The sequence below is a fragment of the Mauremys mutica genome, chromosome 15 (genome assembly GCF_020497125.1).
Source record: "Mauremys mutica isolate MM-2020 ecotype Southern chromosome 15, ASM2049712v1, whole genome shotgun sequence".
Lineage (NCBI taxonomy): Eukaryota > Metazoa > Chordata > Testudines > Geoemydidae > Mauremys > Mauremys mutica.
Genome location: NC_059086.1, coordinates 37,671,755 through 37,695,787, shown reverse-complemented (window position 1 = coordinate 37,695,787; position 24,033 = coordinate 37,671,755). Strand labels below are relative to the sequence as shown.

At 68.3% G+C, this 24,033-nt stretch overlaps 2 protein-coding genes across 3 annotated transcripts; one reads left to right on the top strand and one right to left on the bottom strand.

Annotated features, from left to right (window-relative positions):
- The first annotated feature begins 895 nt into the window (after positions 1-895).
- RBM10 (RNA binding motif protein 10) lies at positions 896-19,409 on the top strand. Of its 2 annotated transcripts, none has more exons than XM_044988016.1 (24): positions 896-1,046; positions 6,269-6,377; positions 6,572-6,755; positions 6,868-7,053; positions 7,322-7,391; positions 9,372-9,445; positions 11,186-11,272; positions 11,709-11,769; positions 12,153-12,326; positions 13,174-13,334; positions 13,644-13,741; positions 13,841-13,928; positions 14,334-14,502; positions 14,874-15,037; positions 15,294-15,438; positions 15,776-15,867; positions 15,957-16,124; positions 16,792-16,941; positions 17,161-17,226; positions 17,678-17,863; positions 18,105-18,179; positions 18,362-18,465; positions 19,002-19,131; positions 19,224-19,409. In XM_044988016.1, exons 2-24 carry the CDS (start codon positions 6,361-6,363, stop codon positions 19,347-19,349), a joined length of 2,775 nt encoding a protein of 924 aa, XP_044843951.1. In that variant the 5' UTR covers positions 896-1,046; positions 6,269-6,360; the 3' UTR covers positions 19,350-19,409. The 2 variants fall into 2 exon arrangements, with proteins under 2 accessions (XP_044843951.1, XP_044843950.1); XM_044988015.1 differs by having other exon boundaries at positions 18,359-18,465.
- A 187-nt stretch (positions 19,410-19,596) lies between these two features.
- Positions 19,597-23,507, bottom strand: LOC123349866 (nudix hydrolase 20, chloroplastic-like). The gene is made up of 8 exons (XM_044988121.1): positions 23,301-23,507; positions 21,836-22,089; positions 21,626-21,689; positions 21,283-21,410; positions 20,816-20,934; positions 20,474-20,606; positions 19,879-19,975; positions 19,597-19,766 (listed from the first exon to the last, which is right to left on the bottom strand). Exons 1-8 carry the CDS (start codon positions 23,368-23,370, stop codon positions 19,720-19,722), a joined length of 912 nt encoding a protein of 303 aa, XP_044844056.1. The 5' UTR covers positions 23,371-23,507; the 3' UTR covers positions 19,597-19,719.
- Between the last annotated feature and the right edge of the window lie 526 nt (positions 23,508-24,033).

The window sequence follows — 24,033 nt, the reverse complement described above, 5'->3', positions numbered from 1 at the left end:
CCCCGCCCCCCGGACTGTACCATAGCACCCGCCCGCCCCTCCTGGACTGTACCATAGCACTCCCCGTCCCCCGGACTGTACCATAGCACCCGCCCGCCCCTCCTGGACTGTACCATATTGCCCCACTTCTGGATCGAACCATATATTGCGCCCCAGGGCCCCGCCTCAGCACCTTTGGACTGTACCATATTCACTCCCTATACAGAGCTCCCTCAGCGCTGGGCAATACTCGTCCCTCCCCCTCATGTTTTCCCAGGGCCCCTGCTCAGTGTCCGGCCCCACGCGTGGGCGCGGAGTGGAGCCTGTCGCGTGTGGATGACGTATCCTGCAGCTGGGGCCCCTGAAGAAGGAGTGCCCCCACGATGACGTCACAACTGTATCCAGTGACGTCATCTGGCTATATTGCTGCACACCTTCACAGCTCGCTGCGTGATGACGTCACTACCCAACGTACACTGATGACGCAACATACTCGTCACGTCGTGTCGTTATATGACATGCAGTGATCCGTGAGGTCACTCTATTGGGTCATGACCTGGCTGGTCAATGATCCATTGGGAGGCGGGACCCGTGGGAGGCTGCACCAATCCCTTGCGAGAAGAGGCGGGCCCTGTGACGCTTCCACCAATCATCAATGATCAGCGGAGGGCCTTGTGCACGCTCCACCATTCACCTGCCAGCAGAGGCGGGCCGGCTCCCGGTCCAACCAATCCCCTGCCAGTGGAGGCGGGTCCTCAAGAGGCTCCGGGTGGTGCCAGGAGCGCGTGTGGGAGCGACTTGACGCGGCTCCACCTCCCCGGCGCGCGCGGAGCGGCAGGTTTCCCGTCCAATGGGATCGGGGCGCCCTGGCCAATGGGCGCGCGGCGTGGGGGGGGAGCCGGCGCGCGGGGGGCGTGGCCTCGTTCTCCGCCGCCGGGAGTTGGCAGGACTCGGCCGCTGGCGCCGCCGCCATCTTGCGTGTCGGGCGGGCGGCGGGTGCGCGCGCGCGAGGAGCGAGCGGGGTCTCCGGTCCGGCCCGGCCCGGCCAGCGGCCTCCCGCGGCCCAGGTCAGCGCCGCCTCGAGGGGGCCGGGGGGGGCGCTGGGGGGCGTGGCCTGGCGAGCCTGTGGGGGGAGGGGCGCGTGGTCGGGGGCCCGGGAGAGGGGGGAGGAGCTTGGGGGATGGGGGCGTGGCCTGGCGAGCTGGCAGAGAGGGGAGGGGGCTGGGCTGTGGTCTGGGGAGCCTGTGGGTGGGGGAGGAGCCGGGGGGCGGGGTCTGGAGTGAGAGAGGGGCTGGGCTGGGGGGGGGAGTCTGGGAACGGGGAGGGGTCCTGGGCTGGGGGGGGGGGGAGTCTGGGAACGGGGAGGGGTCCTGGGCTGGGGGGGGGGGGGGGGAGTCTGGGACCGGGGAGGGGTCCTGGGCTGGGGGGGGGGGGGGAGTCTGGGAACGGGGAGGGGTCCTGGGCTGGGGGGGGGGGGAGTCTGGGAACGGGGAGGGGTCCTGGGCTGGGGGGGGGGGAGTCTGGGAACGGGGAGGGGTCCTGGGCTGGGGGGGGGGGAGTCTGGGAACGGGGAGGGGTCCTGGGCTGGGGGGGGGGGGGAGTCTGGGAACGGGGAGGGGTCCTGGGCTGGGGGGGGGGGGAGTCTGGGAACGGGGAGGGGTCCTGGGCTGGGGGTTGGGGGAGGAGCGAGGGGGCTGGGGGTAGAGTCTGGGAACGGGGAGGGGTCCTGGGCTGTGGGGGGGAGTCTGGGAACGGGGAGGGGTCCTGGGCTGGGGGGGGGGAGTCTGGGAACGGGGAGGGGTCCTGGGCTGGGGGGGGAGTCTGGCAACGGGGAGGGGTCCTGGGCTGGGGGGGGGGGGGAGTCTGGCAACGGGGAGGGGTCCTGGGCTGGGGGGGGGGGAGTCTGGGAACGGGGAGGGGTCCTGGGCTGGGGGTTGGGGGAGTCTGGGAACGGGGAGGGGTCCTGGGCTGGGGGTTGGGGGAGGAGCGAGGGGGCTGGGGGGAGAGTCTGGGAACGGGGAGGGGTCCTGGGCTGGGGGTTGGTGGGAGTCTCCAAGTGGGGGAAGGCAGCTAGTGGGTGAGGCCGGTGAGGGGAGGGAGGAGGAGGCGCGGGAGCACCCTGGTGGTGGTGGTGGGGGGTGGCCGGACAGCTGGACTCTAGATAAAAATACCCCGGTCTGGTCAGCATAGGGCCAGCAGAGGTGGAGTCTAGACTGTGGTTGGGGGCTCCCTCCCCACATCGTGCCAGGCGCTGGGAAGACCCTGGCCTGGATCGGGCGTCCCCCGCCATGCTGGGCTGTGGAGGCCCCGAGGGGGGAAGTTGGCTTGGCTGAGGTTATGCGGCAGGTCAGCGCAGAGCCGGGGTGCAGCCAGGCCTGGAGGGGGAGCAGAGACAGGTGGCTAGGAGAGGATGCTCCCTACACCATGTTCCCTCCCCGCCGACTCCCCCATATCCTGTCTCGGCCAGGGGCCAGTACCAGGTACTGCCGAGGAAAGGGGCAAGGAATTGTGACCGGATGCCCTGTCTCCTCCGAGCCCCCGTTTGCGAGAGGCCGGCTTGTGCAGGGGCCTTGCTTTGTGGTTTTGAAGCCTTGTTGTTAGAATTGCCCCACCCTTGATTTTTACCCTGTCTCAGTGTCACCTTGTGGCAGTGAGTTTCACAGGCTCAGCGTTTGTTTCCCTGCATGACCCCGGCCTGTTTGCTTCATCTACCCGGGACTCATCTATCGGCAGAAGGACCTGGTGTCACGGAGCCCCAGGATGGGTGCTACGCCCCAGCTTTTAGACAGTGGGCCGGTGCCCCCAGGGGTCTGTTTCAACCAGTCCAGACCCCTTCATTCCACCCCAGGCTCTCACATGACGTGTCTCTAGCTTTGATCCAAGAGCAACCTGTTAACCCGTCCACCCCCACTGGGTAGAGTGCAAAGTACGGAGAGAACCTGAGGCATGCATAGGCATTGGGAAACTATTGCAGAAAATTCCTGCGTTGTAACACCTGGTTTGGTGGGGTTTCTGTTGTCCTCTACCCCAGGCTGGCTCAGACCTGGGACGCGCCCGCGGCTTTGGCTTTATCCTCTCCCAGCTGCTGCGAGGTTCAGCAGCTGAGCCCAGAGAGGCGAGCGACCTGGAGTCCAGAGGTGCTCGCAGGCAGCCTCACCCAGAGCACAGCTGAGAGCCTCCTTTACGGGAGTATCCTGTCAGCGTGATCTCGGTGTTGCAGGCTTGGAGCCGAGGGGGAGAGAGATTCCCCATTTCCATCCGGCTTCATCCCTGGCAGCTCAGCCCCAGAAAGCGCGGCTCGTTTGGTAGGAGGTGCGGTGGGCCTGCAGAAATCCGTGCGGGGAATCGAACCGCAGAGTGCTTGGCGGGGTTCAGAGCCAGTTCTGCAGGCTCCTGCCCTCTCGGTATCGGTTGTGACCGCTTCACAGCCTCGGTGGAAGAGAGTTGATCTTGGATAGACAGGCGGGCTTTGTATTGCTAGCAGGGTGCAGAGAGCCGGGTACCCGGGGCGGGGGCGTGCTGAGCGCGTGCTGAGCAGAGGGGCTCTGTGTATGTGCACTGGCCACGGCGTGGCCGTGATGCCTGGCCTTCTGGCATTGCAGAGGGACGTGGGCATGGTCTCAGGGCTCCTGCAATAGAAATAATCAATAACGATGATTAGCACATGGAGAGACCAGCCCCTGCATGCGTTGCAGGGAGTTTGGGGCAAAGCAACCCAGGGGCCTGGAAGAATCAGTCTGCGTGGGGGGGATGCTCTGGGGTCAAGGTGGAGCTTGGGTAGCACCCCCCTCCCTCGCAGTGAAGGCAGGATCTGTAGCCTGCAGTTCAGAGCTCACTACTGTTACTTGCTGGGATGAACTAAATAAATGGCAGCCTATGTTGCGTGGGGCAGCATGCTTGCAAAGCTGGCTGGCTCGGGGTGGGGTTGGGGGCGGAAATGGGACCTGGGGCCTTTCCCCTTTAGGGGGCACCAGCTCCGATCCAGCCCCAGGGGAGGGGGACTGGCTGGCTGCTCCCCTTATGTTACCTGCTGTTAAGGGGAGAATTGTGTGTGTTACCCTGGGGATTGCACGTATCGTGCACTCGTTGCGTTTGGGAAGTCGGTCGGTTGACCACCTGTTGGAACACGATCTAATCTGGTTCGATAGTCCAGCGAGACACCCGGGATGTAACTGGTGTCCTACCTCTTTGATTGCATCGTGGTACTGTGGTTGGGTTTTTTTAGTGCTTCATTTTGGTGTGTCATGTTGTTTAAAGTTAAAATAACTCGGGGAACTCTGTGAGGTGAAGCCTCGCAGAAACCAGAAAGCCTTATTCTGTTCTCTTCGTGGCGCTACTGCTGTGAGAAATTAGCGCTTTGAAATACTTGCCTGGGATGTGACTGGTCAATTGCCTGATTAGTTTTGGACCAGTCCCCTGGATGGAGCCAGACTGAGGGATGAATTCTGAGCTGCTAAATCTGGTGGTGGTGGGGGGGGTGTTCAGGGACTGGTCCTGCATTAATCCAGCCAGAGGCCTCTAGGAATACTTCCAGGAGCCTGGTCTGCAGGCCGTACCCGTGGGAATGGATCCCTGAAGGGTCTGGGCCTCGGAGTGGACAGGCAGCTGAGACGAAGCTCCCACAGCAATGCCGTGGCCAAAAGTGCAAATGGGATCGTTAGTGTCTCAGAAAGATTGCGAGGGGTCTAAGGAAACCCTGGGTGCTGAAGGGCTCTGATACAGCGGAGAAAGGCAGACCAGGAAGTTCCCCCAATGAGGGCCCCGATTTGTCAGCGCTGGGGTGAACGTCTGTGCTGTGAGAGTTGTTCTCTCTCTCCTCTGGGGGAGCGGTTTGCTGTGGCTGGGCGACATCCCTGGGGAGGGAACCTGGAGCTTCTGGGCTGGGCTAGGAGGGGGCTGCAGGTCGGGAGTGAGGGGCACCGGCAGGGCTGGGGGGAACCCCAGGGCTGGGCAAGCAGGGGCTGCAGGCCGGGAGTGAGGGGCACCGGCAGGGCTGGGGGGAACCCCAGGGCTGGGCGAGCAGGGGCTGCAGGTCGGGAGTGAGGGGCACTGGCAGGGCTGGGGCAACCCCAGGGCTGGGCGAGCAGGGGCTGCAGGCCGGGAGTGAGGGGCACTGGCAGGGCTGGGGGGAACCCCAGGGCTGGGGGGAACCCCGGGGCTGGGGGAGCAGGACTGCAGGTCGGGAGTGAGGGGCACCGGCAGGGCTGGGCGAGCAGGGGCTGCAGGTCGGGAGTGAGGGGCACCGGCAGGGCTGGGGGGAGCCCAGGGCTGGGCGAGCAGGGGCTGCGGGTCGGGAGTGAGGGGCACTGGCAGGGCTGGGGGAAACCCCAGGGCTGGGCGAGCAGGGGCTGCAGGTCGGGAGTGAGGGGCACTGGCAGGGCTGGGGGGAACCCAGGGCGGGGCGAGCCGGGGCGGCAGGCGGGGAGTGAGGGGCACTGGCAGGGCTGGGGGGAACCCAGGGCTGGGCGAGCAGGGGCTGCAGGTCAGGAGTGAGGGGCACCGGCAGAGCTGGGGGGTCCCAGGGCTGGGCGAGCAGGGGCTGCAGGTCGGGAGTGAGGGGCACCGGCAGGGCTGGGGGGAACCCAGGGCTGGGCGAGCAGGGGCTGCAGGTCGGGAGTGAGGGGCACTGGCAGGGCTGGGGGGAACCCCAGGGCTGGGCGAGCAGGGGCTGCAGGCTGGGAGTGAGGGGCACTGGCAGGGCTGGGGGGACCCCAGGGCTGGGCGAGCAGGGGCTGCAGGCTGGGAGTGAGGGGCACCGGCAGGGCTGGGCGAGCAGGGGCTGCAGGTCGGGAGTGAGGGGCACCGGCAGAGCTGGGGGGCGGCAGGGCTGGGCGAGCAGGGGCTGCAGGTCGGGAGTGAGGGGCACCGGCAGGGCTGGGGGGAACCCAGGGCTGGGCGAGCAGGGGCTGCAGGTCGGGAGTGAGGGGCACTGGCAGGGCTGGCGGGACCCCAGGGCTGGGCGAGCAGGGGCTGCAGGCTGGGAGTGAGGGGCACCGGCAGGGCTGGGGGGAACCCAGGGCTGGGCGAGCAGGGGCTGCAGGCTGGGAGTGAGGGGCACCGGCGGAGCTGGGGGGCCGCAGGGCTGGGCGAGCAGGGGCTGCAGGTCGGGAGTGAGGGGCACTGGCAGGGCTGGGGGGATCCCAGGGCTGGGCGAGCAGGGGCGGTGTCAGGATCCTCGTTGAGCCCCTGATGCTCTGTGTCTGGCACTACTCGGTTGATTTCATGGGTCTCGTTCCCCCTGCTCCGTGGATGGCCATGCTGAGGCCCCCTCTGCTCTCTCTGCCCTCAGGGCTCGTGGACACGGCCAGCGGCAGAGCTGTGTGGTGAGTCCCCACCAGAGAGCCCGGCCTGTTCCGAAGCACTGACCCGCTGCAGGAGGCAATGGAGTACGAACGGAGGTACCATCTCCCCACGCCAATGGGCCCGTGCACCCCTGTACCGGGAGGGCTGGGGCTGCTGGGGGGGTGCTGTGCTGCAGGGCAGGGGGTGCTCTCCCCTAGCAGGCAGGGCTGGGCGCTAGAGGGGTGCTCAGCAGGCGGTGCTCTGCCCTGGCAGCCCGTGGGGCTGAACCTACACCCCTCGTTCTCCCCAGAGGTGGCCGTGGGGACCGGACGGGCCGATATGGCGCTGCTGACCGGTCCCAGGATGACGGCATGGACGGGCGGACCCAGCGAGACCACGACTACCGGGACATGGATTACCGTTCGTACCCCCGCGACTTCAGCAGCCACGAGGCCGCTAACGAGTACGACTCCTCCGAGGAGCAGAGCGCCGAGGTGGGCTCCGGCCCCGGGGGCCGTAGCCTTGTGGGGCTGGGCGGGCCTCTCTGTCAGGGGTGGGGATGGGATGCGAGCGCCGGGCTGCCCTGACCCTGTCCTCTCCCGCCAGGATTCCTACGAGGCCTCCTCGGGGTCGGAGACTCAACGCAAGCGGGACAGCCCCACCGAGCCCCTGGGCTACCCCGGCGACGGGGACTACCGCGATCAGGACTACCGGCCCGAGCCAGAGGAGGAGCAGAAGGCCAGCAGCATCGTCATGCTGAGGATGCTGCCCCAGTCTGCCTCCGAGAATGACGTAGGTCTGGGTGTGGGGGGCTGGGAACCAGAACGCCTGGGTTCTGTCCCCAGCTCGGGGAGGGGAGTGGGGTCTAGTGCTTGGGAGGGGTGCAGGGAGCCAGGACTCCCTGGCTCTGGGAGGAGAGTGGGGTCTAGTGGTTGTGGGGAGGGAGGGTGCTGGGAGCCGCAGGATGTCATGAGTGGCGCCTTCTCCCTCAGTTTCCCCTTGTCTGTACCCTGGAGGGGGACGGTGCTGACCGTGCCCCTTCCGTGTGCTCCCCCCCCAGATCCGGGCCCAGCTGCAGGCGCACGGGATCCAGCCCCGCGAGGTGCGGCTGATGCGGAACAAAGCCTCAGGTGAGCGCCTGTTCCCAGTTCTGCCTCCTGCCCCCCGGTCCCGGCTGGGAGCCTGCGGCGGTTCCCCCTGCGGCGCGCGCGCTCGGTGTCTCTCTCTCGCTGGCAGAAACCGCCCAGGCCCTGGTGCTTCCCAACCCACACCAGGCTTTTGGCTGGTACCAGCCCCCTGCCCGCGGGTCCGTGCAGAGCAGGGCCGGTTCGGTCCGTCTGCAGGCGGATCCCGCCCTCGCTGCTCTCTCTCCCTGTCCTCGGGGAGCGCGGAGGAATCCTCGGCCGGGCGCGTGCCCCTCCCGCCCTCTCCTTGCTGGGCGCGAACCCTGGCCGGATCGGAGCCGTGCTAGAGGCCGCGGCTGGGTTCTGCTGCGGCCCACTTTGCTCCCAGAGCGAGCCGGCGCTAGGGGACGCCGGCACTGGGCCAGCCCTTCTGGGGAGCGCGTGGCCAGGCTGGGCTGGGCTGAACAGGTGAGTTGGCTGTTGTCTCGAAGGTATTTCCTTGGTGTGTGTCGCACACTCACTCTCGCACACGCGCACACACACAGAGCCAGTGTTCTCGCTCCTTCCAAAGCAGGGTGTGTAGATATTTATATTTTTAAATCTGCATTAGCCCTGTGTTGTGCCAGGCCTCACGGGGACGCTGTGGAGCGGAGCCCAACTTTCAGCAAACCCCCCGCCCCCCCTTTCAAGGAACAGCCCCCTGCGGAGATGTTTCCCAGCATGCACTGGCCCATTGCTTGGAGCACTGCATCCTGGGATCTGGAGCCTCCTCGCTCGGTTCTTCTCTGGGGGTTTGTCCCACGTAGCTCAGCAGAGGTGGGGGGGACGGGGGGGCAGGAACCGCTGATTGCCCCACTGGAGTCCTTGCCCCCAGCAGGCAGCTGCGTGGCACAGCAGGGACTAGCTTGGGAACCCTCAGCCAGGCCGAGCTAAAGGCAAAGGGGATCTGTGCGACGGGACAGAGAGACCTGGATGGGAGCAGGGAGCTGGGCAGGGGGTGCTCTCCCCTGGCAGACACTTGGGGGTGCTGCGCTGTAGGGCAGGGGGGCCTTGCAGGGGGGCGCCCTGCTATGGGGCAGGAAGCTCTGCAGGGGGTGCTCTGCCCTGGGAGACAGGGCCGGGCACTGGGGGGCGCTGCACTGTAGGGTGGGTGGCCTTGGCAGGGTGTGCTCACTCTGCCAGTCAGGGCTGGGCGCTGTGGGGCGCCCTGCTGTGGGGCAGGAAGCTCTGCCCTGGCAGTCAGGGGTGGGTGCTGGGGAGTGCGCTGCTATGGGGCAGGAAGCTCTGCCCTGGCAGTCAGGGCCAGGTGCTGGGGGGTGCGCTGCTATGGGGCAGGAAGCTCTGCCTGGCAGTCAGGGCCAGGTGCTGGGGGGTGCGCTGCTATGGGGCAGGAAGCTCTGCCCTGGCAGTCAGGGCTGGGTGCTGAGGGGCGCTGCTATGGGGCAGGAAGCTCTGCCCTGGCAGTCAGGGCTGGGCGCTGAGGGGCGCTGCTATGAGGCAGGAAGCTCTGCCTGGCAGTCAGGGCCGGGTGCTGCTATAGGGCGGGGGGGCTTTGCAGGGGGTGCTCTGCCCTGGCACCAGTACCCCAGCGTGACACTAGGAGTGCGGTGCTACGGGGAGCCTGTGAGCAGAGCCGGGTCCTAGGGCCCTGAGCGGCAGGGTGGGGGGCTGGAGCCCCTTCTCCCTATGGGAGAGCGATGCTCTGGGGAGGCCGCGTGGGCAAGTAGAGAGGGAGCTGGGCTCTGGGAGGGGGCTGGGGCCTAGTGGTTAGAGGTGGGGGGCTGGGAGCCAGGACTCCGGGGCCGTGTTGTGTCCCCAGCCCCTCTGCTGCGTGGCTGGTGCTTCCCCTGCCCCCACCCCGTGTCCAGGCAGGGTGCCCCCTCCGCGCCCCCAGCCCCGCCCCAAGGGGTGCAGCGAGAGGGTGCGTGATGTTGGCTGGATCTGTTGACTAACACACTGCGTCTGTATCTGAATGCTGTCCTCCAGGTCAGAGCCGCGGCTTCGCCTTCGTCGAGTTTAATCACTTGCAGGACGCTACCCGATGGATGGAAGCCAATCAGGTTGCTTTGCCGCACTTGACCCCCACAAGTACTGCTCCTGTTACCGCCCGACCCACATGCCTGGGCCTGCTCCAGCCCCCCAGGGAGAGCGTCACCCCCCACCCCCTTAGGGACTTGCTAGGGCTTAGAGCCAGGACTCCTGGGTTCTCTCCCCAGCTCTGGGTGGGGAGCGGGGTCTAGTGGTTAGAGCAGGGGGCTGGGAGCCAGGACTCCTGGGTTCTCTCCCCGGCTCTGGGAGGGGAGCGGGGTCTAGTGGTTAGAGCAGGGGGCTGGGAGCCAGGACTCCTGGGTTCTCTCCCCAGCTCTGGGTGGGGAGCAGGGTCTAGTGGTTAGAGCAGGGGGCTGGGAGCCAGGACTCCTGGGTTCTCTCCCTGGCTCTGGGAGGGCAGTGGGGTCTAGTGGCTAGAGCAGGGGGGACTGAGAGCCAGGACTCCTGGGTTCTCTTCCCAGCCCTGGGAGGGAGCGTGCTTAGAACATGGGGACCAGGAGCCAGGACTCCTGGGTTCTCTCTGTGTCTCTGACAAGTGTGTTCTGGTGGGTGGCTGGGAATGAGGACGCATGTGTTCTTTGCCTGGCTCCGGGCGGGCAGTGGGGGCTGGTGGTTAGAGCAGGGGGTCTGGCAGCTGGGACTCCTAGGTTCTCTCCATGGCTCCACAAGGGGAGTGTTGTCTAGTGCTTAGAGCAGCAACAGTGGGTGCCAGGACTCCTGGGTTCTTTGGCCCGCACTGGGCGGCAGTGCGGCGGAGCGCATGGCAGAAGAGGATGTTGAGAGATGGCACCAGCCCCTTTTCATGCCGCAGGGCCCTGACACTGGCACCTGGCCCCCCTCCAGTGGGTCACTCCATCCCCAGCCCCCCACAGGGGGGCCAGGCTGCGAGCTTTCCCGCGGCAGTGCCAGCGCCAGGAGCTAGGGCAGGGAGGGCGCCCGGCGTCAGCCCTCCTTAAGTCTGTGTCCACCGGACCCGGAGGAGGCCCCTGGGCAGAAGAGCGAACGCCTGTCAGACCAGCCTCCAGGCCCCCGTATCCCTGAGATCTTGGTCTCCCCGGCCAGCTGGCGGCTTGGAATTGGCTTTGACAACGCCCCTCGACCCGCGCGGCTCCGTTCCTCTCCTAGCCGGGCCGAGCGCGTGGCGGGCGTCCCCAGTGGGAGCCGCCATGCGTGGCCGAGAGGCTGGGCTTCGTGGGGTGGGGGCAGCGGGGCGCTGCGCAGGAGAGGGTCGAGGCGGCGCGGCGAGAGGGCGTCGGATCAGGCCCCGGCAGGGCCGTAGGCAGAGCAGCTAGGCCGAGGTGTCGGGAGGTGGGGGCGGGCGGGGGCCATGCCGAGGTGGTGGCCCAGAGGTCACCGGAGGAGCCGCTGGCTAGCAGGGCATGCAGCGGTGGTTCCCAGCGGTGTCAGGCGTTGTGCCGCGCGGGCGTCTTGGATCATGGCTGCTCTCTCTTTCTTTCTTTCTCTCTCTCTCTCTCTCTTTCTCTCTCTCATCCGCTCCCTCCATCCTAGCAGCCGTTGGTAGCTCGGAGCCGGCCGTGCCGGCAGCCCCAAATGCTGGGCCGGCACAGGTTAGCTTTGTGGTAGCCACGTAGCCGAGACCCAGACCTCTCCGGGCCTGCGGCCCCTCCCTCCCTCCCTCCCTCATCCGTTCAGCAGAAGGGTTTAAATCTCTCTCTCTCTCTCTGCTGAGGCAGTGACGGGTGCCCCCCCGCCACCCACCGGCTCTCACCGCTGTGTCTTTCCCCCGGCAGCACTCCCTCAGCATCCTGGGCCAGAAAGTCTCCATGCACTACAGCGACCCCAAGCCCAAGATCAATGAGGACTGGCTCTGCAGCAAGGTACAGGAGGGGGGCTGTGATCTGGGGGCGATGGCCACTGAGCTAAGGGGTGCTGTGCTGCGGGACGGGGGGCTGGGCAGGGAGCGCTCTCCCCTGGCAGTCAGGGCTGGGCACTGGGGGGCGCTGTGCTGTGGGACGGGGGGGCTGGGCAGGGGGCGCTCTCCCCGGGTACTGGGGGATGCCGTGCTGCGGGGAGCGGGACGGGTGGCTGGGCAGGGGGCGCTCTCCCCTGGCAATCAGGGCTGGGCACTGGGGGGTGCTGTGCTGCGGGACGGGGGGCTGGGAAGGGGGCACTCTCCCCTGGCAGTCAGGGCTGGGTGCTGTGCTGCGGGGAGCGTGGCGGGGGACTTGGCAGGGGGCAGTCAGAGTCGAGTGTGGCGGGGGGCTCAGCAGGGGGTGCTCTCCATTAAGAGTCTCTCGTTAATTCCTGTTTCAGTGTGGAGTGCAGAATTTCAAACGAAGGGAGAAATGCTTTAAATGTGGCGTTCCCAAATCAGGTGAGCTAGAAACAGCCCCCGTCAGACCCTGCAGCGGGGAGTCCTGCAGGTTAACGCCCTGGCTGAGCTATTCCCCCCAATCACACCCTGCAGCGGGGAGTCCCGCAGGTTAACGCCCTGGCTGAGCTACCCCCCCCCCCCATCAGACCCTGCAGCGGGGAGTCCCGCAGGTTAACACCCTGGCTGAGCTGTTCCCCCCCCCCCCATCAGACCCTGTAGCGGGGAGTCCCGCATGTTAACTCCCTGGCTGAGCTATCCCCCCCCCATCAGACCCTGCAGCGGGGAGTCCCGCATGTTAACTCCCTGGCTGAGCTATCCCCCCCCCCATCAGACCCTGCAGCGGGGAGTACTGCAGGTTAATACGTGCTTTCTGCCCCACCCAGAGGCTGAGCAGAAGCTGCCCCCAGGGAGTCGGCTAGACCAGCTGGTGGCGCTGTCGGGCCGGGAGCTGAGTCAGGGCCTCCTGCCCCTGCCACAACCCTACCAGGCCTCGGTGCTGTCAGCAACCCAGCCCCTGGCCCAGGCGTCAGAGCCCTGCGCTGAGAACGCCAATGACAGTGAGTGGGGGGTGGGCTGTGGGGGGCAGAGAGAATGAGGGGTGGGTCGTGGGGAGCAGGGGGCTGGCTGTGGGGGGCAGGGGGAATGGGAGGTGGGTGGTGGGGAGCAGGGGGCTGGCTGTGGGGGGCAGGGGGAATGGGGGGTGGGTCGTGGGGAGCAGGGGGCTGGCTGTGGGGGGCAGGGGGAAGGGGGGGTGGGTTGTGGGGAGCAGGGCGCTGGCTGTGGGGGGCTGGGGAGTGGGTCGTGGTGGGCGGGGGGCTGGCTGTGGGGAGCAGGGGGCTGGCTTTGGGGGGCAGGGGGAATGGGGGGTGGGCTGTGGGGAGCAGGGGGCTGGCTGTGGGGGGCAGGGGAATGGGGGCTGGCTGTGGGGGGCAGGGAGAATGGGGGGTGGGTCGTGGGGAGCAGGGGAATGGGGGGTGGGTCGTGGGGAGCAGGGGGCTGGCTGTGGGGGGCAGGGGAATGGGGGGTGGGTCGTGGGGAGCAGGGGAATGGGGGGTGGGTCGTGGGGAGCAGGGGGCTGGCTGTGGGGGGCAGGGGAATGGGGGGTGGGTCGTGGGGAGCAGGGGGCTGGCTGTGGGGGGCAGGGCTGCGGGGGGCGGGGGGCAGGGTAGGAGTGGTGAGGGGGTGGGGTGGATGGAGGGTACCTGGGAGGAATTGTTCGGGACTGGCAGTGGGTTGGCCCCAAGGGGGTGGAGCCTAACATTGGGGTGGACTCTAAGGGGGCGGGACCTGGCTGCTGCCGGTGGGTGGGGCCTGGCTGTTCAGGGGGGAGGGGGCGGGGCCTTTGGGCAGGGGTTGGGGGTGGCTCCAGTCCCTCCTCACGCTGTGCCCCCCCCCCCCGCCCAGCCATCATCCTGCGGAACCTGAACCCGCACAGCACCATGGAGTCGATCCTGGCGGCGCTGGCCCCCTACGCCGTGCTCTCCGCCTCCAACGTCCGCGTCATCAAAGACAAGCAGACCCAGCTCAACCGCGGCTTCGCCTTCATCCAGCTGGCCACCATCGTGGTGAGCCGCCGGGGCCGTCCCGGCGCTGGGGGGGGGTGGGGGCCAGGACTCCTGGGTTCCCTCCCGGCGCTGGGGGGGCGGGGGCAGGACTCCTGGGTTCCCTCCCGGCGCTGGGGAGGGGGGGGGGGCAGGACTCCTGGGTTCTCTCCCCAGCTCTGGGAGGGGAGTGGGGGCTGGTGGTTAGAGCAGGGCGCTGGGGGCCAGGACTCCTGGGTTCTCTCCTGGCGTTGGGAGGGGAGGGCGGTGGGACTGGGTGGGTGGAGAGGCCTGTAGGGGTCTGGGCCCATCTCACCCCATCTGTCCCACCAGGAGGCAGCCCAGCTGCTGCAGATCCTGCAGGCCCTGCACCCCCCGCTGCACATTGACGGCAAGACCATCAACGTGGAGTTTGCCAAGGGCTCCAAGCGGTGAGTGCAGGGGAGTGAGGGGCGGGGGATGTGGGGCCCCACCCCATCCTACCCCACCGCACCCCACACACTGACAGCTCCCGTGCCCACCCCCCACAGGGACATGGGTTCCTCCGACAGTAACCGGATCAGCGCCGCCTCTGTCGCCAGCACTGCTATCGCTGCAGCCCAGTGGGCCATCTCCCAGGTAACCCCGCTGCAGGGGTGTGGGTGGGGGGCATTAATCCCCGGGATTCCCTACTGCAGTGGCATAGGGGGGTGTTAATCCCCGGGACTCCCTCCTGCAGGGGTGTGGGTGTGGGGCATTAATCCCCGGGACTCCCTGCTGCAGGGGCGTGGGGGCGTTAACCCCTGGGATTCCCTGCCGTGAGGGTGGGGCGTGGCACCGTTAATCCCTGGGACTCCCTGCTGCAGGAGTGTTGGGGGGGGACCCTGGTCGTCCCTGCTGCAGCAGCACTATGTGGCTCCAGGCTGGATGGGGCTGGCTGGCGGCAGGCCCCCACACCTGGCACCGGGTCCCTGCCCCCACGGCAGCCAAGGGGTGGGGGCTGGTGGTACCCTCTGCCCCCCTCACCCTGCCCTCTGCCCCCAGGCATCACAGGGCAGCGAGGGGGCCTGGGCGGCCTCCGAGGAGCAGCCGGCCGACTACGCCTACTACCAGCAGGAGGAGGCCTACGGCGCAGAGCCGGCCCTCTACTCCCACGCCTACCTGAAGGGCTCCCCGGCCCAGCCCGGCGCCAACGGGGAGGCCGCAGCCACAGGTGAGAGCAGGTGCGGGGCATGGGGCCGGCCCCTCGCGCCACCTTCCCACCGCCTGGGGGCCGGGACGGGGCAGGGGTTGGATCCCCTGTTGTGGTCAGGTTGGCTTGTGGCAGCCTCTTACCCCCACCATGGGGCTCTGTGGGGTTCTCCCCTCTCCCGCCTGCTTCACTCAGAAGCATTAGAGTGTCTTGGGATCCTGAGCTGGGGAGAGAACCCAGGAGTCCTGGCTCCCAGCCCCGCCCTTCCCCACTCTAACCACTAGCCCCCACTCCCCTCCTGGAGCTGAGGAGACAACCCAGGAGTCCTGCATGGCTCCAGCCTGGGCTGTGGGTCTCTGGGGGCCTCCTCTCACCCCATTCTCCCCTGGCAGTGGCAGAGCCGTCCCTGGAGCCTGGCGTGCCGGGCATCGACTCGCTGCCCGTCCTGCAGAGCTTCCCCCACGCTGCCCAGACCACCGCCGTGCCCGTTGTGTACCAGCCGCCTGGCGGGGCCGAGACCGCGGGCACCACCCAGGGCACCGCCGCCACTGCCCAGGTAGGGCTGTCGGCCTGGCCTCGGGGCGGGGGTCTGGCCTCCCTGCTCGGGGGCTGCCCGGGGCTCTGGGTGTGTGTGTGAGGGGGGGGTCTGCCCTCCCTGCTCGGGGGCTGCCCGGGGCTCTGGGTGTGTGTGAGGGGGGGGGTCTGCCCTCCCTGCTCGGGGGCTGCCCGGGGCTGTGGGGGGGGTCTCTCCTCCCTGCTCTGGGTCGGGGGGCTCTCCCGGCCGTCTCCCCACTGCCGCTGTCCTGCCGCAGAGCCAGCCCTACACCATTGTGTCCCCGGCCGTGCTGAAGCCAGAGACGCCGAGCCCGGCCCAGCCGAGCAGCGCCGCCCTCCCCGCCCCCATCACCGGCCTGCCCCTGCCCACCCCCACGCCGCAGGAGCCCTACGGCCAGTACCGTGAGTGGGGGCTCGGGGGCGGGGCCTTGGTGGGGGTCCGTGGGTCTGTGCTGTATTGGGGGGTTGGAGGGCTGTGCTTCATGTGGGATGATGTGGGGGCTCCAAGGGGGTGTGCGCCACATTGGGGGGATTTGGGGGATTCTTGGGGGGGTTGGAGGGCCGTGTTTTGCGGGGGATGATGTGGGGGGCGCCATATTGGGAGAGGGTTGGGGGGCTGTGGTGTGGGGGGGATGTGGGGGGCTGTCGGGGAAGACCTGCTATGTCGGGAGGGGTGTTGGGGGGCTGAGATGTCGGCCTTCTCGGCCCCCCCGGCTGAGCCCCGCTCTGCCCCCCTCAGCCGTCCCAGACGTCTCCACCTACCAGTACGACGAAACCTCCGGCTATTACTACGACCCGCTGACCGGTCTCTATTACGACCCCAACTCCCAGGTGAGCTGGCGTGGGGGGGTGTAGCCTGAGGGGGGAGGGGAGACACAGCCTGCAGCGCCTGACGCCCCCCCGTCTCTCCGGCCCCACAGTACTACTACAACGCACAGAGCCAGCAGTACCTGTACTGGGACGGCGAGCGCAGGACCTACGTGCCAGCCTCCGACCAGGGCGCCGACGCCCACAAGGATGGCTCTGGGGGCAGCGGCAAGGAGGGCAAGGAGAAGAAGGAGAAACACAAGACCAAAACAGCTCAGCAGGTGGGTGCTGCCTGCCCTCTGGGAGCACTCTGCCCTGGCCCCCTTGGGCGTCTGGGCAGGACAGGGCCTCTCCCCACCCACTGAAAGCAGAGGTTCTCCCCACCCCAGAGGGAGCTGCATGATCCCCTTTTCCATCCAGCCTGATAAGCAGTTTGGCTGTAGATGCGGAAGAGGTGTTGCCAGCCCAGCCTTCGCTGGCATGATGCAGCCAGCTCTGGGGCGGGGCAGCTGCGGAACAGCTGCATATAACGCTGCATGGGGATGCCTCATATGGTGCTGAGATGCAGCCAGCTCTGGGGCGGGGCAGCTGCGGAACAGCTGCATATAACGCCGCATGGCGATGCCTCATATGGTGCTGAGATGCAGCCAGCTCTGGGGCGGGGCAGCTGCGGAACAGCTACATATAACGCCGCATGGGGATGGCTCATACGGTGCTGAGATGCAGCCAGCTCTGGGACGGGGCAGCTGCGGAACAGCTGCATATAACGCTGCATGGGGATAGCTTGCTCGGCGCTGAGATGCAGCCAGCTCTGGGGTGGGGCTGCTGGGGACCAGCATCAGAAGCTTGGGACGGAAAGCGAAGGGGAATCCTGCAGCCTGTCTACGAGCTCTCCCCTCCCCCCCCAATGGGGTCAGTGCCCCACTGACGGCCCCCTGCCCCCCGCAGATCGCCAAGGACATGGAGCGCTGGGCCCGCAGCCTCAACAAACAGAAGGAGAACTTCAAGAACAGCTTCCAGCCGATCAGCTCGCTGCGGGAGGACGAGCGGCGCGAGTCGGCCACGGCCGACGCCGGCTACGCCATCCTGGAGAAGAAGGTACTGCCGGGGCGGGGGGAACCCCAGGGCCCTTTCCACCCCCCCCAGGCCCGCTGCCGCCGTGGAGCTGAGCTGCCTGACCCTGGCTCTAGGCCCTTGCTCCCCCCCCGCCCTGCCCCCAACACACACCCCCCAGCATGGGGTCCGATGGGCGAGCTGGGTGTGGGGCGAACCCGCCAGGGCCCCTGGCTGAGCTCAACCGCTGTGCTTCTCCCCTAGGGGGCGCTGGCAGAGAGGCAGCACACGCCCCTGGACCTGTCCAAGCTGGCCAGTGACGACAGGCTGGTAAGTGCCCTGTGCTGCAGGATGCCTGGCTCCCCTGCCGGCTCTGGGAGGAGAGTGGGGGCTAGTGGTTAGAGCAGGGGGGGCTGGGAGCCAGGACTCCTGGGTTCTCTCCTGACTCAGGCAGGGGAGTGGGGGCTAGTGGTTAGAGCAGGGGGGGCTGGGAACCAGGACTCCTGGGTTCTCTCCCCGGCTCTGGGAGGGGAGTGGGGGCTAGTGGTTAGAGCAGGGGCGGCTGGGAGCCAGGACTCCTGGGTTCTCTCCTGACTCAGGCAGGGGAGTGGGGGCTAGTGGTTAGAGCGGGGGGGTGGCTGAGAGCCAGGACTCCTGGGTTCTCTCCTGGCCTGGTGGGGGGAGAGGAGGGGCTGGGAGCCAGGACTCCTGGGTTCTCTCCTGGCTCGGTGGGGGTGTGGCGTGTAGTGGTGAGGGGCCCCATGGCGCTGTCTCCCCGCAGAGCCCGCCGCGGGGGCTGGTGGCCGCGTACAGCGGGGAGAGCGACAGCGAGGAGGAGCCGGAGCGGGCGTCCGACCGGGAGGAGAAGCTCACGGACTGGCACAAACTGGCCTGTCTGCTCTGCCGCCGGCAGTTCCCCAGCAAGGAGGCGCTGATCCGCCACCAGCAGCTCTCCGGGCTGCACAAGGTGTGTGCGCAGGGGGCACAGGGCCTGTCTCCTCCAGGGACAGGCAGGGACTGGGGCAGGGGCCTGTCCCCTCCAGGGGGCGCCGGCTCCCATCAGCCCCAGGGCAGGGACTGGCTGGCTCAGGGGGGTGGGGAATGGGGCCTGGGGCCTGTCCCCTCCAGGGGGTGCTAGCCCCAATTCAGCTCCCCCCCTCAGGGGGGGCGACGGGGGTTTCCCTACCTACCTTCTCCTTTCACTGCAGCAAAACCTGGAGATTCACCGCCGCGCCCACCTGTCTGAGCAGGAGCTGGAGGCGCTGGAGAAGAACGACATGGAGGTGGGCAGGGGGCCGGCGTGGCGGGGTACAGCGGGGGGGTGGATGGGATGATGGGGGGGCCATGCTGCACCAGGACAGTGGGGAAGGAGGAATGCAGGGGGCTGGGGGTCGCTGACTCCAGGGAGGGGTGGGGGCCCCGGGGCGGGGGCTGGCCTTGGCTCTGACGGGCTCCTCCCCAGCAGATGAAGTACCGGGACCGCGCGGCGGAGCGCAGGGAGAAGTACGGCGTCCCCGAGCCCCCGGAGCCCAAGAAGAGGAAGTACTCAGCTGTCATGCCTGCCACTGTGTAAGCCCCGCCCCTGCCATGCTGCCCCGCCCACTCAGGGCGGAGCTCTGCCCTCCAGGAGCTCCCCTCCCCAGAGGTGGCAGCATCTGAGTGCTGATCGAACTGTCCCTGTGCAGCGTTGTGTGGGGCTGTTCCCGGCTGCCCCGCCCCAGAGGCGGCTGCATCGCAGCAGTGGGTGAGGGGCGTTGTGTGTGGCTGTTCCCAGCTGTCCCGCCCCAGAGGCGGCTGCATCACAGCAGTGGGCGAGGGGCGTTGTGTGGGGCTGTTCCCGGCTGCCCCGCCCCAGAGGCGGCTGCAACGCAGCAGTGGGCGAGGGGCGTTGTGTGGGGCTGTTCCCGGCTGCCCCGCCCCAGAGGCGGCTGCATCGCAGCAGTGGGCGAGGGGCGTTGTGTGGGGCTGTTCCCGGCTGCCCCGCCCCAGAGGCGGTTGCATCACAGCAGTGGGCGAGGGGCGTTGTGTGGGGCTGTTCCCGGCTGCCCCGCCCCAGAGGTGGCCGTGTTCCCATCTCGCCCATTGACCCTTTGCTCTCCCCGCAGAGACTTTGAGCAGCCGACGCGGGACGGGCTGGGCAGCGATAACATTGGGAGCCGCATGCTGCAGGCCATGGGCTGGAAGGAGGGCAGCGGGCTGGGCCGCAAGAAGCAAGGCATTGTCACCCCCATTGAGGTACCGGGGGCAGGGCGAGCGGGGAGCCCCGTGGCCCCTGGGGTGGTTCCGAGGGGCAGGGCCCTGATCTCACCAGGTCTCCCCCTCCCCAGGCGCAGACCCGAGTGCGCGGCTCCGGCCTGGGGGCCCGCGGCAGCTCCTACGGGGTCTCGGCGGCCGAGTCGTACCGCGAGACGCTGCACAAGACCATGCTGACCCGCTTCAATGAGGCTGAGTGAGGCCCCGCCCCGGAGACTCCCCCGCAGGGGGGACCATGAACTTTTTTTTAATTAAAGGAGGAAAATGACAGTGTGTCCCTGCGCCCCCTGCTGGAGGGGAGGGGCCCTGCCCGCTGTGTGTGTCCCTGCGCCCCCCGCTGGAGGGGAGGGGCCCTGCATGCTGTGTGTGTCCCTGCGCCCCCTGCTGGAGGGGAGGGGCCCTGCACCGTGTGAGTTGCACCCCCCAGAGCCAGGCGCACACAGCAGCTGAGGGTTGACAGGCTTTATTCAGGCAGGTGCTGAGGGGTTGGGCCCTGCGTCCTGGCACCGTTGTCACAGGAGCAGCGCTCGCTGTGCCGGGGTGCCGGAAGTGGAGATGAGCGGTGACTTCTCACAGGCGCCGGTGCAGCCCCTCAACCAGCTCGCTGTAGTGGGGCTCTGTGGGGAGGAGAACAGGGGCTGAGAGGCTGGTGCGGAGCCCCACTCCCGACCTCCAGCCCCCTAGGCTCCCCCCAGCTCTCCTGACCCGCAGCCCCTGCTGGCCGCTCACCGTGATCAGGCTCGATGTGTCCGTGCCGGATGAGGAAATCCAGGGCGACCAGCGCACAGTTGGGTTTGAAGTCACCTGACGTGATGGCATCCTTCACCTGCAGGAGAGACCAGCCGTGGGCGGGAGGGTGGGTGGCCTTCCATGGCGAGGCAGCCACCTCTGGAGCGGAGCAGCTGGGGAACGGCCACACACAACGGTGCATGGGGCTCCCTAAGACGCATACGGTCACGTGCTTTCACCATGGGCGATAAGCAACGCAACCTCCCTCGGGTGGAGCAGGGCAGGAACGGCTGCACTGACTGCCTGGAGGGATGCCCCTGACCCCCAGTGCCCAGCCTGCCAGGGGAGAGCACCCTGCCCCACAGCACAGTGCCCCCTAGTGCCCAGCCCCAACTGCCAGCGGAGATCGCCTCCTGCCAGCTCCCTGCCCTGCCCCCCCCGGCAGCACAGCACCCCCCATGCCCGGCCCTGGCTGCCAGTGGAGATCGCCTCCTTCCAGCTCCCTGCCCTGCACTGCCCCCTGCCCAGCCCCCCGCAGCACAGCACCCACCCAGCTCTGCCTGCCAAGGAACGGCGCCCCCTGCCCAGCGCTCACCTCGTCCAGGCCCAGCAGGTAAAACTCCTGCATCTCCCCGTCGCCCACGCGCGGCTCGAACTCCTCAGGCAGCTCCAGGTCAAAGACAAACTGGCACTCGGGGAAGATGCCCCGATGGTCCTCATAGGTGTAGCTGGGGGTGGGGGAGAGGGGGTCAGTGGGGGGGTGCCCCATTGGACCCTGCCTGGTTCTCCCAACCCCATGGTGCTGGGCTCAGCACCCTGCAGATGCAGTTCCCCCCTTGGCCACATGGTGACGCTGACCTGGCAGATCCAGGGGCTGGGGGGGGTCAGAGTGGGGGGGGGGGGACGAGAAGGGATGACCCCACCCGCCCTGATTTACCTGATGGTGCCCACGGGCCGTGCCTGGGCTGCCAGGCTGGGGGGGATGCAGGCCTCCTCCTGGCACTCCTTCACCAGCGTCTCCGTCACCCCCAGCCCCACCGCGATGCCCCCTGCCGCCTGGGGGACAGCAGGGAGTGAGGGCAGCACCCTGCATGTGGGGTACCTCCCTTGGGGCCCCTCCGGCGCGGTACCTCCCCCCAGGCCCCTCCGGCGTGGTATCTCCCTTGGGGCCCCTCCGGCGCGGTACCTCCCCCCAGGCCTCTCTGGCGCGGTACCTCCCTTGGGGCCCCTCCGGCATGGTACCTCCCCCTGAGTCAGACACGTCCCCCCCCCCCCCCGGGTTCTCTGCCAAGGGCAGACCCATGGGTGCAGTCAGCTGTCACAGAACCACCCCCCTGCTATGGGGCCAGGGATTCCTTCTGGCCCCCCAGGGCTCCGTACCCCTCCCCCGCGGCACCCCCTCACCAGGTTGTCCAGCCGGCCAGGGTAGGTGGGCTTGGTGAGGGCGCGGCGGCCCAGCCACATGCAGGGGCGGCCCCCACGCCGGGTGTAGCCGTTCAGGTGGGTGCCGTAGCAGCGAATCCCCAGCAGCGCTGGGGAGGGGAGGGAGAATCAGTGGGGGGGGGCGGGGATGGGACATTTCCCCACCCTGGGGGAGTGGGAGTAACCCCAGGCTGTCACTCGGCCCCCCAGCTCCTCCCCTCCCCACTCGCCCCCCCAGGCTGTTCCGCCTCCCTGCCCCCCTCCTCCCTCAGCTCTTCCCCACTGCTCCTCTGTGCCCCTCTCCCTTCCCCGCGCCAGCGCTCACCGGTGGCCGCACGCTCCATGCTGAACAGAGGCGGGTCACAGAACCGGGGCATCACCTCGTAGTGCTGCAAGGACAAGGGGCCCAGCTGAGAGAACCCAGGCGTCCTGGCTCCCAGCCGGCTCTAACCACTAGGCCTCCCTCCCCTCCCAGAGCCAGGACGGAACCCAGGAGTCCTGCCCCGCCCCCAGTGCTGGGCGCCCGGCCTCTCACCTCGTCTCTCCATTCGCGCAGGCAGGGGAAAGCCCCCAGGTCCCGCAGCTCCGTGAGCACCTGCCCCACGGCGGCCGTGCGCGCCTCGTGGGACGCCAGCTGCGGGTGGAGCTCGACGCGGCCGGGCCCGCCGGGCTCGGGGCTCACGGTGAACACGGCCGGGTAGCCCTGGAGCCGCTGGGCAACCGGGGCGGGCACGGAGCCCACACGCTGCCCAGCCACCAGGAACGGCAGGCACCGGTCCCGGGACGAGCCTGGGGAGAGGGCCACGGTCAGAGCCCCCAACGCGGACACCCTGCGGCTCAGAGCCCCCCGCCCCACCGAGCCCCCCGCCTGCTCCCCGCGGCTCAGAGCCCCCCGCCCCACCGAGCCCCCCGCGGCTCAGAGCCCCCCGCCCCACCGAGCCCCCCGCCTGCTTCCTGCGGCTCAGAGCCCCCCGCCCCACCGAGCCCCCCGCCTGCTCCCCGCGGCTCAGAGCCCCCCGCCCCACCGAGCCCCCCGCCTGCTCCCCGCGGCTCAGAGCCCCCCGCCCCACCGAGCCCCCCGCGGCTCAGAGCCCCCCGCCCCACCGAGCCCCCCGCCTGCTTCCTGCGGCTCAGAGCCCCCCGCCCCACCGAGCCCCCCGCCTGCTCCCCGCGGCTCAGAGCCCCCCGCCCCACCGAGCCCCCCGCCTACACCCTACGGCTCAGAGCCCCCCGCCCCACCGAGCCCCCCGCGGCTCAGAGCCCCCCGCCCCACCGAGCCCCCCGCCTGCTCCCTGCGGCTCACAGCCCCCCGCCCCACCGAGCCCCCCGCGGCTCAGAGCCCCCCGCCCCACCGAGCCCCCCGCCTGCTCCCCGCGGCTCAGAGCCCCCCGCCCCACCGAGCCCCCCGCGGCTCAGAGCCCCCCGCCCCACCGAGCCCCCCGCCTGCTCCCCGCGGCTCAGAGCCCCCCGCCCCACCGAGCCCCCCGCCTGCTTCCTGCGGCTCAGAGCCCCCCGCCCCACCGAGCCCCCCGCCTGCTCCCTGCGGCTCAGAGCCCCCCGCTTGTCCCTTTAATTAGCTCTGTGATTCCCTCCTGCCCCTTTAACTGTGACAGCGGGTCACAAGCCTCCCAGCTCCCCGCCCTGCGCCTTTAAGGAGTGACGGGCTCATCCCGAATTCCCGCCCTGCGCCTTTAATAACAACAGACCCTTCGTTTCCGTCGGCTCAATTCTCTCGTCTCAGCCGCACCTTTAAGAATTAAAGGGCAGTCGTTGTTATTTTTTGTCGGCTCCTTTTCCACCCCCGCCGCTCCTTCCCCTTTAAGAATTGAAGGCAAGTAGCCGGCAGTGTCTGTCGGCTGACTCCCCGCCCACCTCCCCTTTAAGAATTAAAGGGGCGGCCGGTGCCTCATTTTGTGTCGGCCGATCACAGCGGGCGCTGTCTTTAGGAGCCGGTTACCATGGACACGCGCCCCCCTCCCCGCACGGCCCCGCCCCCGTACCGGGCTCGTGGAAGTTGTTCATCTGCTTCAGCAGCTCTCGGACCCGCTCGGACCAGATGGGAGCCGCCATGACACCCGCCTCCGCCTCCAGCCAATCACAGAGCAGCTACCGCATCGGGCCCGCCCCCTCGCCGATCGTGTCGCCACCACGGACCAATCAGATCATGAGGCATGTTGTAAAACTCTCCCTCTCCGAGCTGAGGCGCTTCCTCAAGCCACGCCCCATTGTGGTTGTTGGCCAATCAGCAGGCAGGCTCCAGCCTGGCCCCGCCCTCCCCTCAAATAGCCAAATAGCAGGGTCTGTGCCTGGCCCCGCCCTCCAAAGGTGGCCAATGGGATGGCAGGGCTCTTGCCCGGCCACGCCCTCTCTCCACAGATGGCCAATGGGATGGCAGGGTTCTTGCCTAACCACGCCCTCTCTCCACAGCTGGCCAATGGGATGGCAGGGTTCTTGCGTGACCACGCCCTCTCCCCACAGCTGGCCAATTGAGGGCAGGATCCCCTCCTGGCCACGCCCTCCACAGCTGGCCAATGGGATGGCAGGGTTCTTGCCTGACCACGCCCTCACGCCACAGCTGGCCAATGGGATGGCAGGGTTCTTGCGTGACCACGCCCTCTCTCCACAGCTGGCCAATTAAGGGCTGGATCCCCTCCTGGCCATGCCCTCCACAGCTGGCCAATGGGATGGCAGGATTCTTGCCTGACCAAGCCCTCTCTCACCAGCTGGCCAATG

Bases quoted from the DNA above. Each gene is read 5' to 3' on its own strand.
- RBM10 (XM_044988015.1), top strand. The intron at 7,054-7,321 runs GTAGGTCTGGGT...CTCCCCCCCCAG, and splicing joins AGTCTGCCTCCGAGAATGAC to ATCCGGGCCCAGCTGCAGGC. The intron at 15,038-15,293 runs GTAGGGCTGTCG...GTCCTGCCGCAG, and splicing joins GCACCGCCGCCACTGCCCAG to AGCCAGCCCTACACCATTGT.
- LOC123349866 (XM_044988121.1), bottom strand. From the start codon at position 23,370: ATGGCGGCTCCCATCTGGTCCGAGCGGGTCCGAGAGCTGCTGAAGCAG. The intron at 21,411-21,625 runs GTGAGCGCTGGC...TCCCCTCCCCAG, and splicing joins CATGGAGCGTGCGGCCACCG to CGCTGCTGGGGATTCGCTGC. The intron at 20,935-21,282 runs GTGAGGGGGTGC...GCTGTCCCCCAG, and splicing joins CTGGCCGGCTGGACAACCTG to GCGGCAGGGGGCATCGCGGT.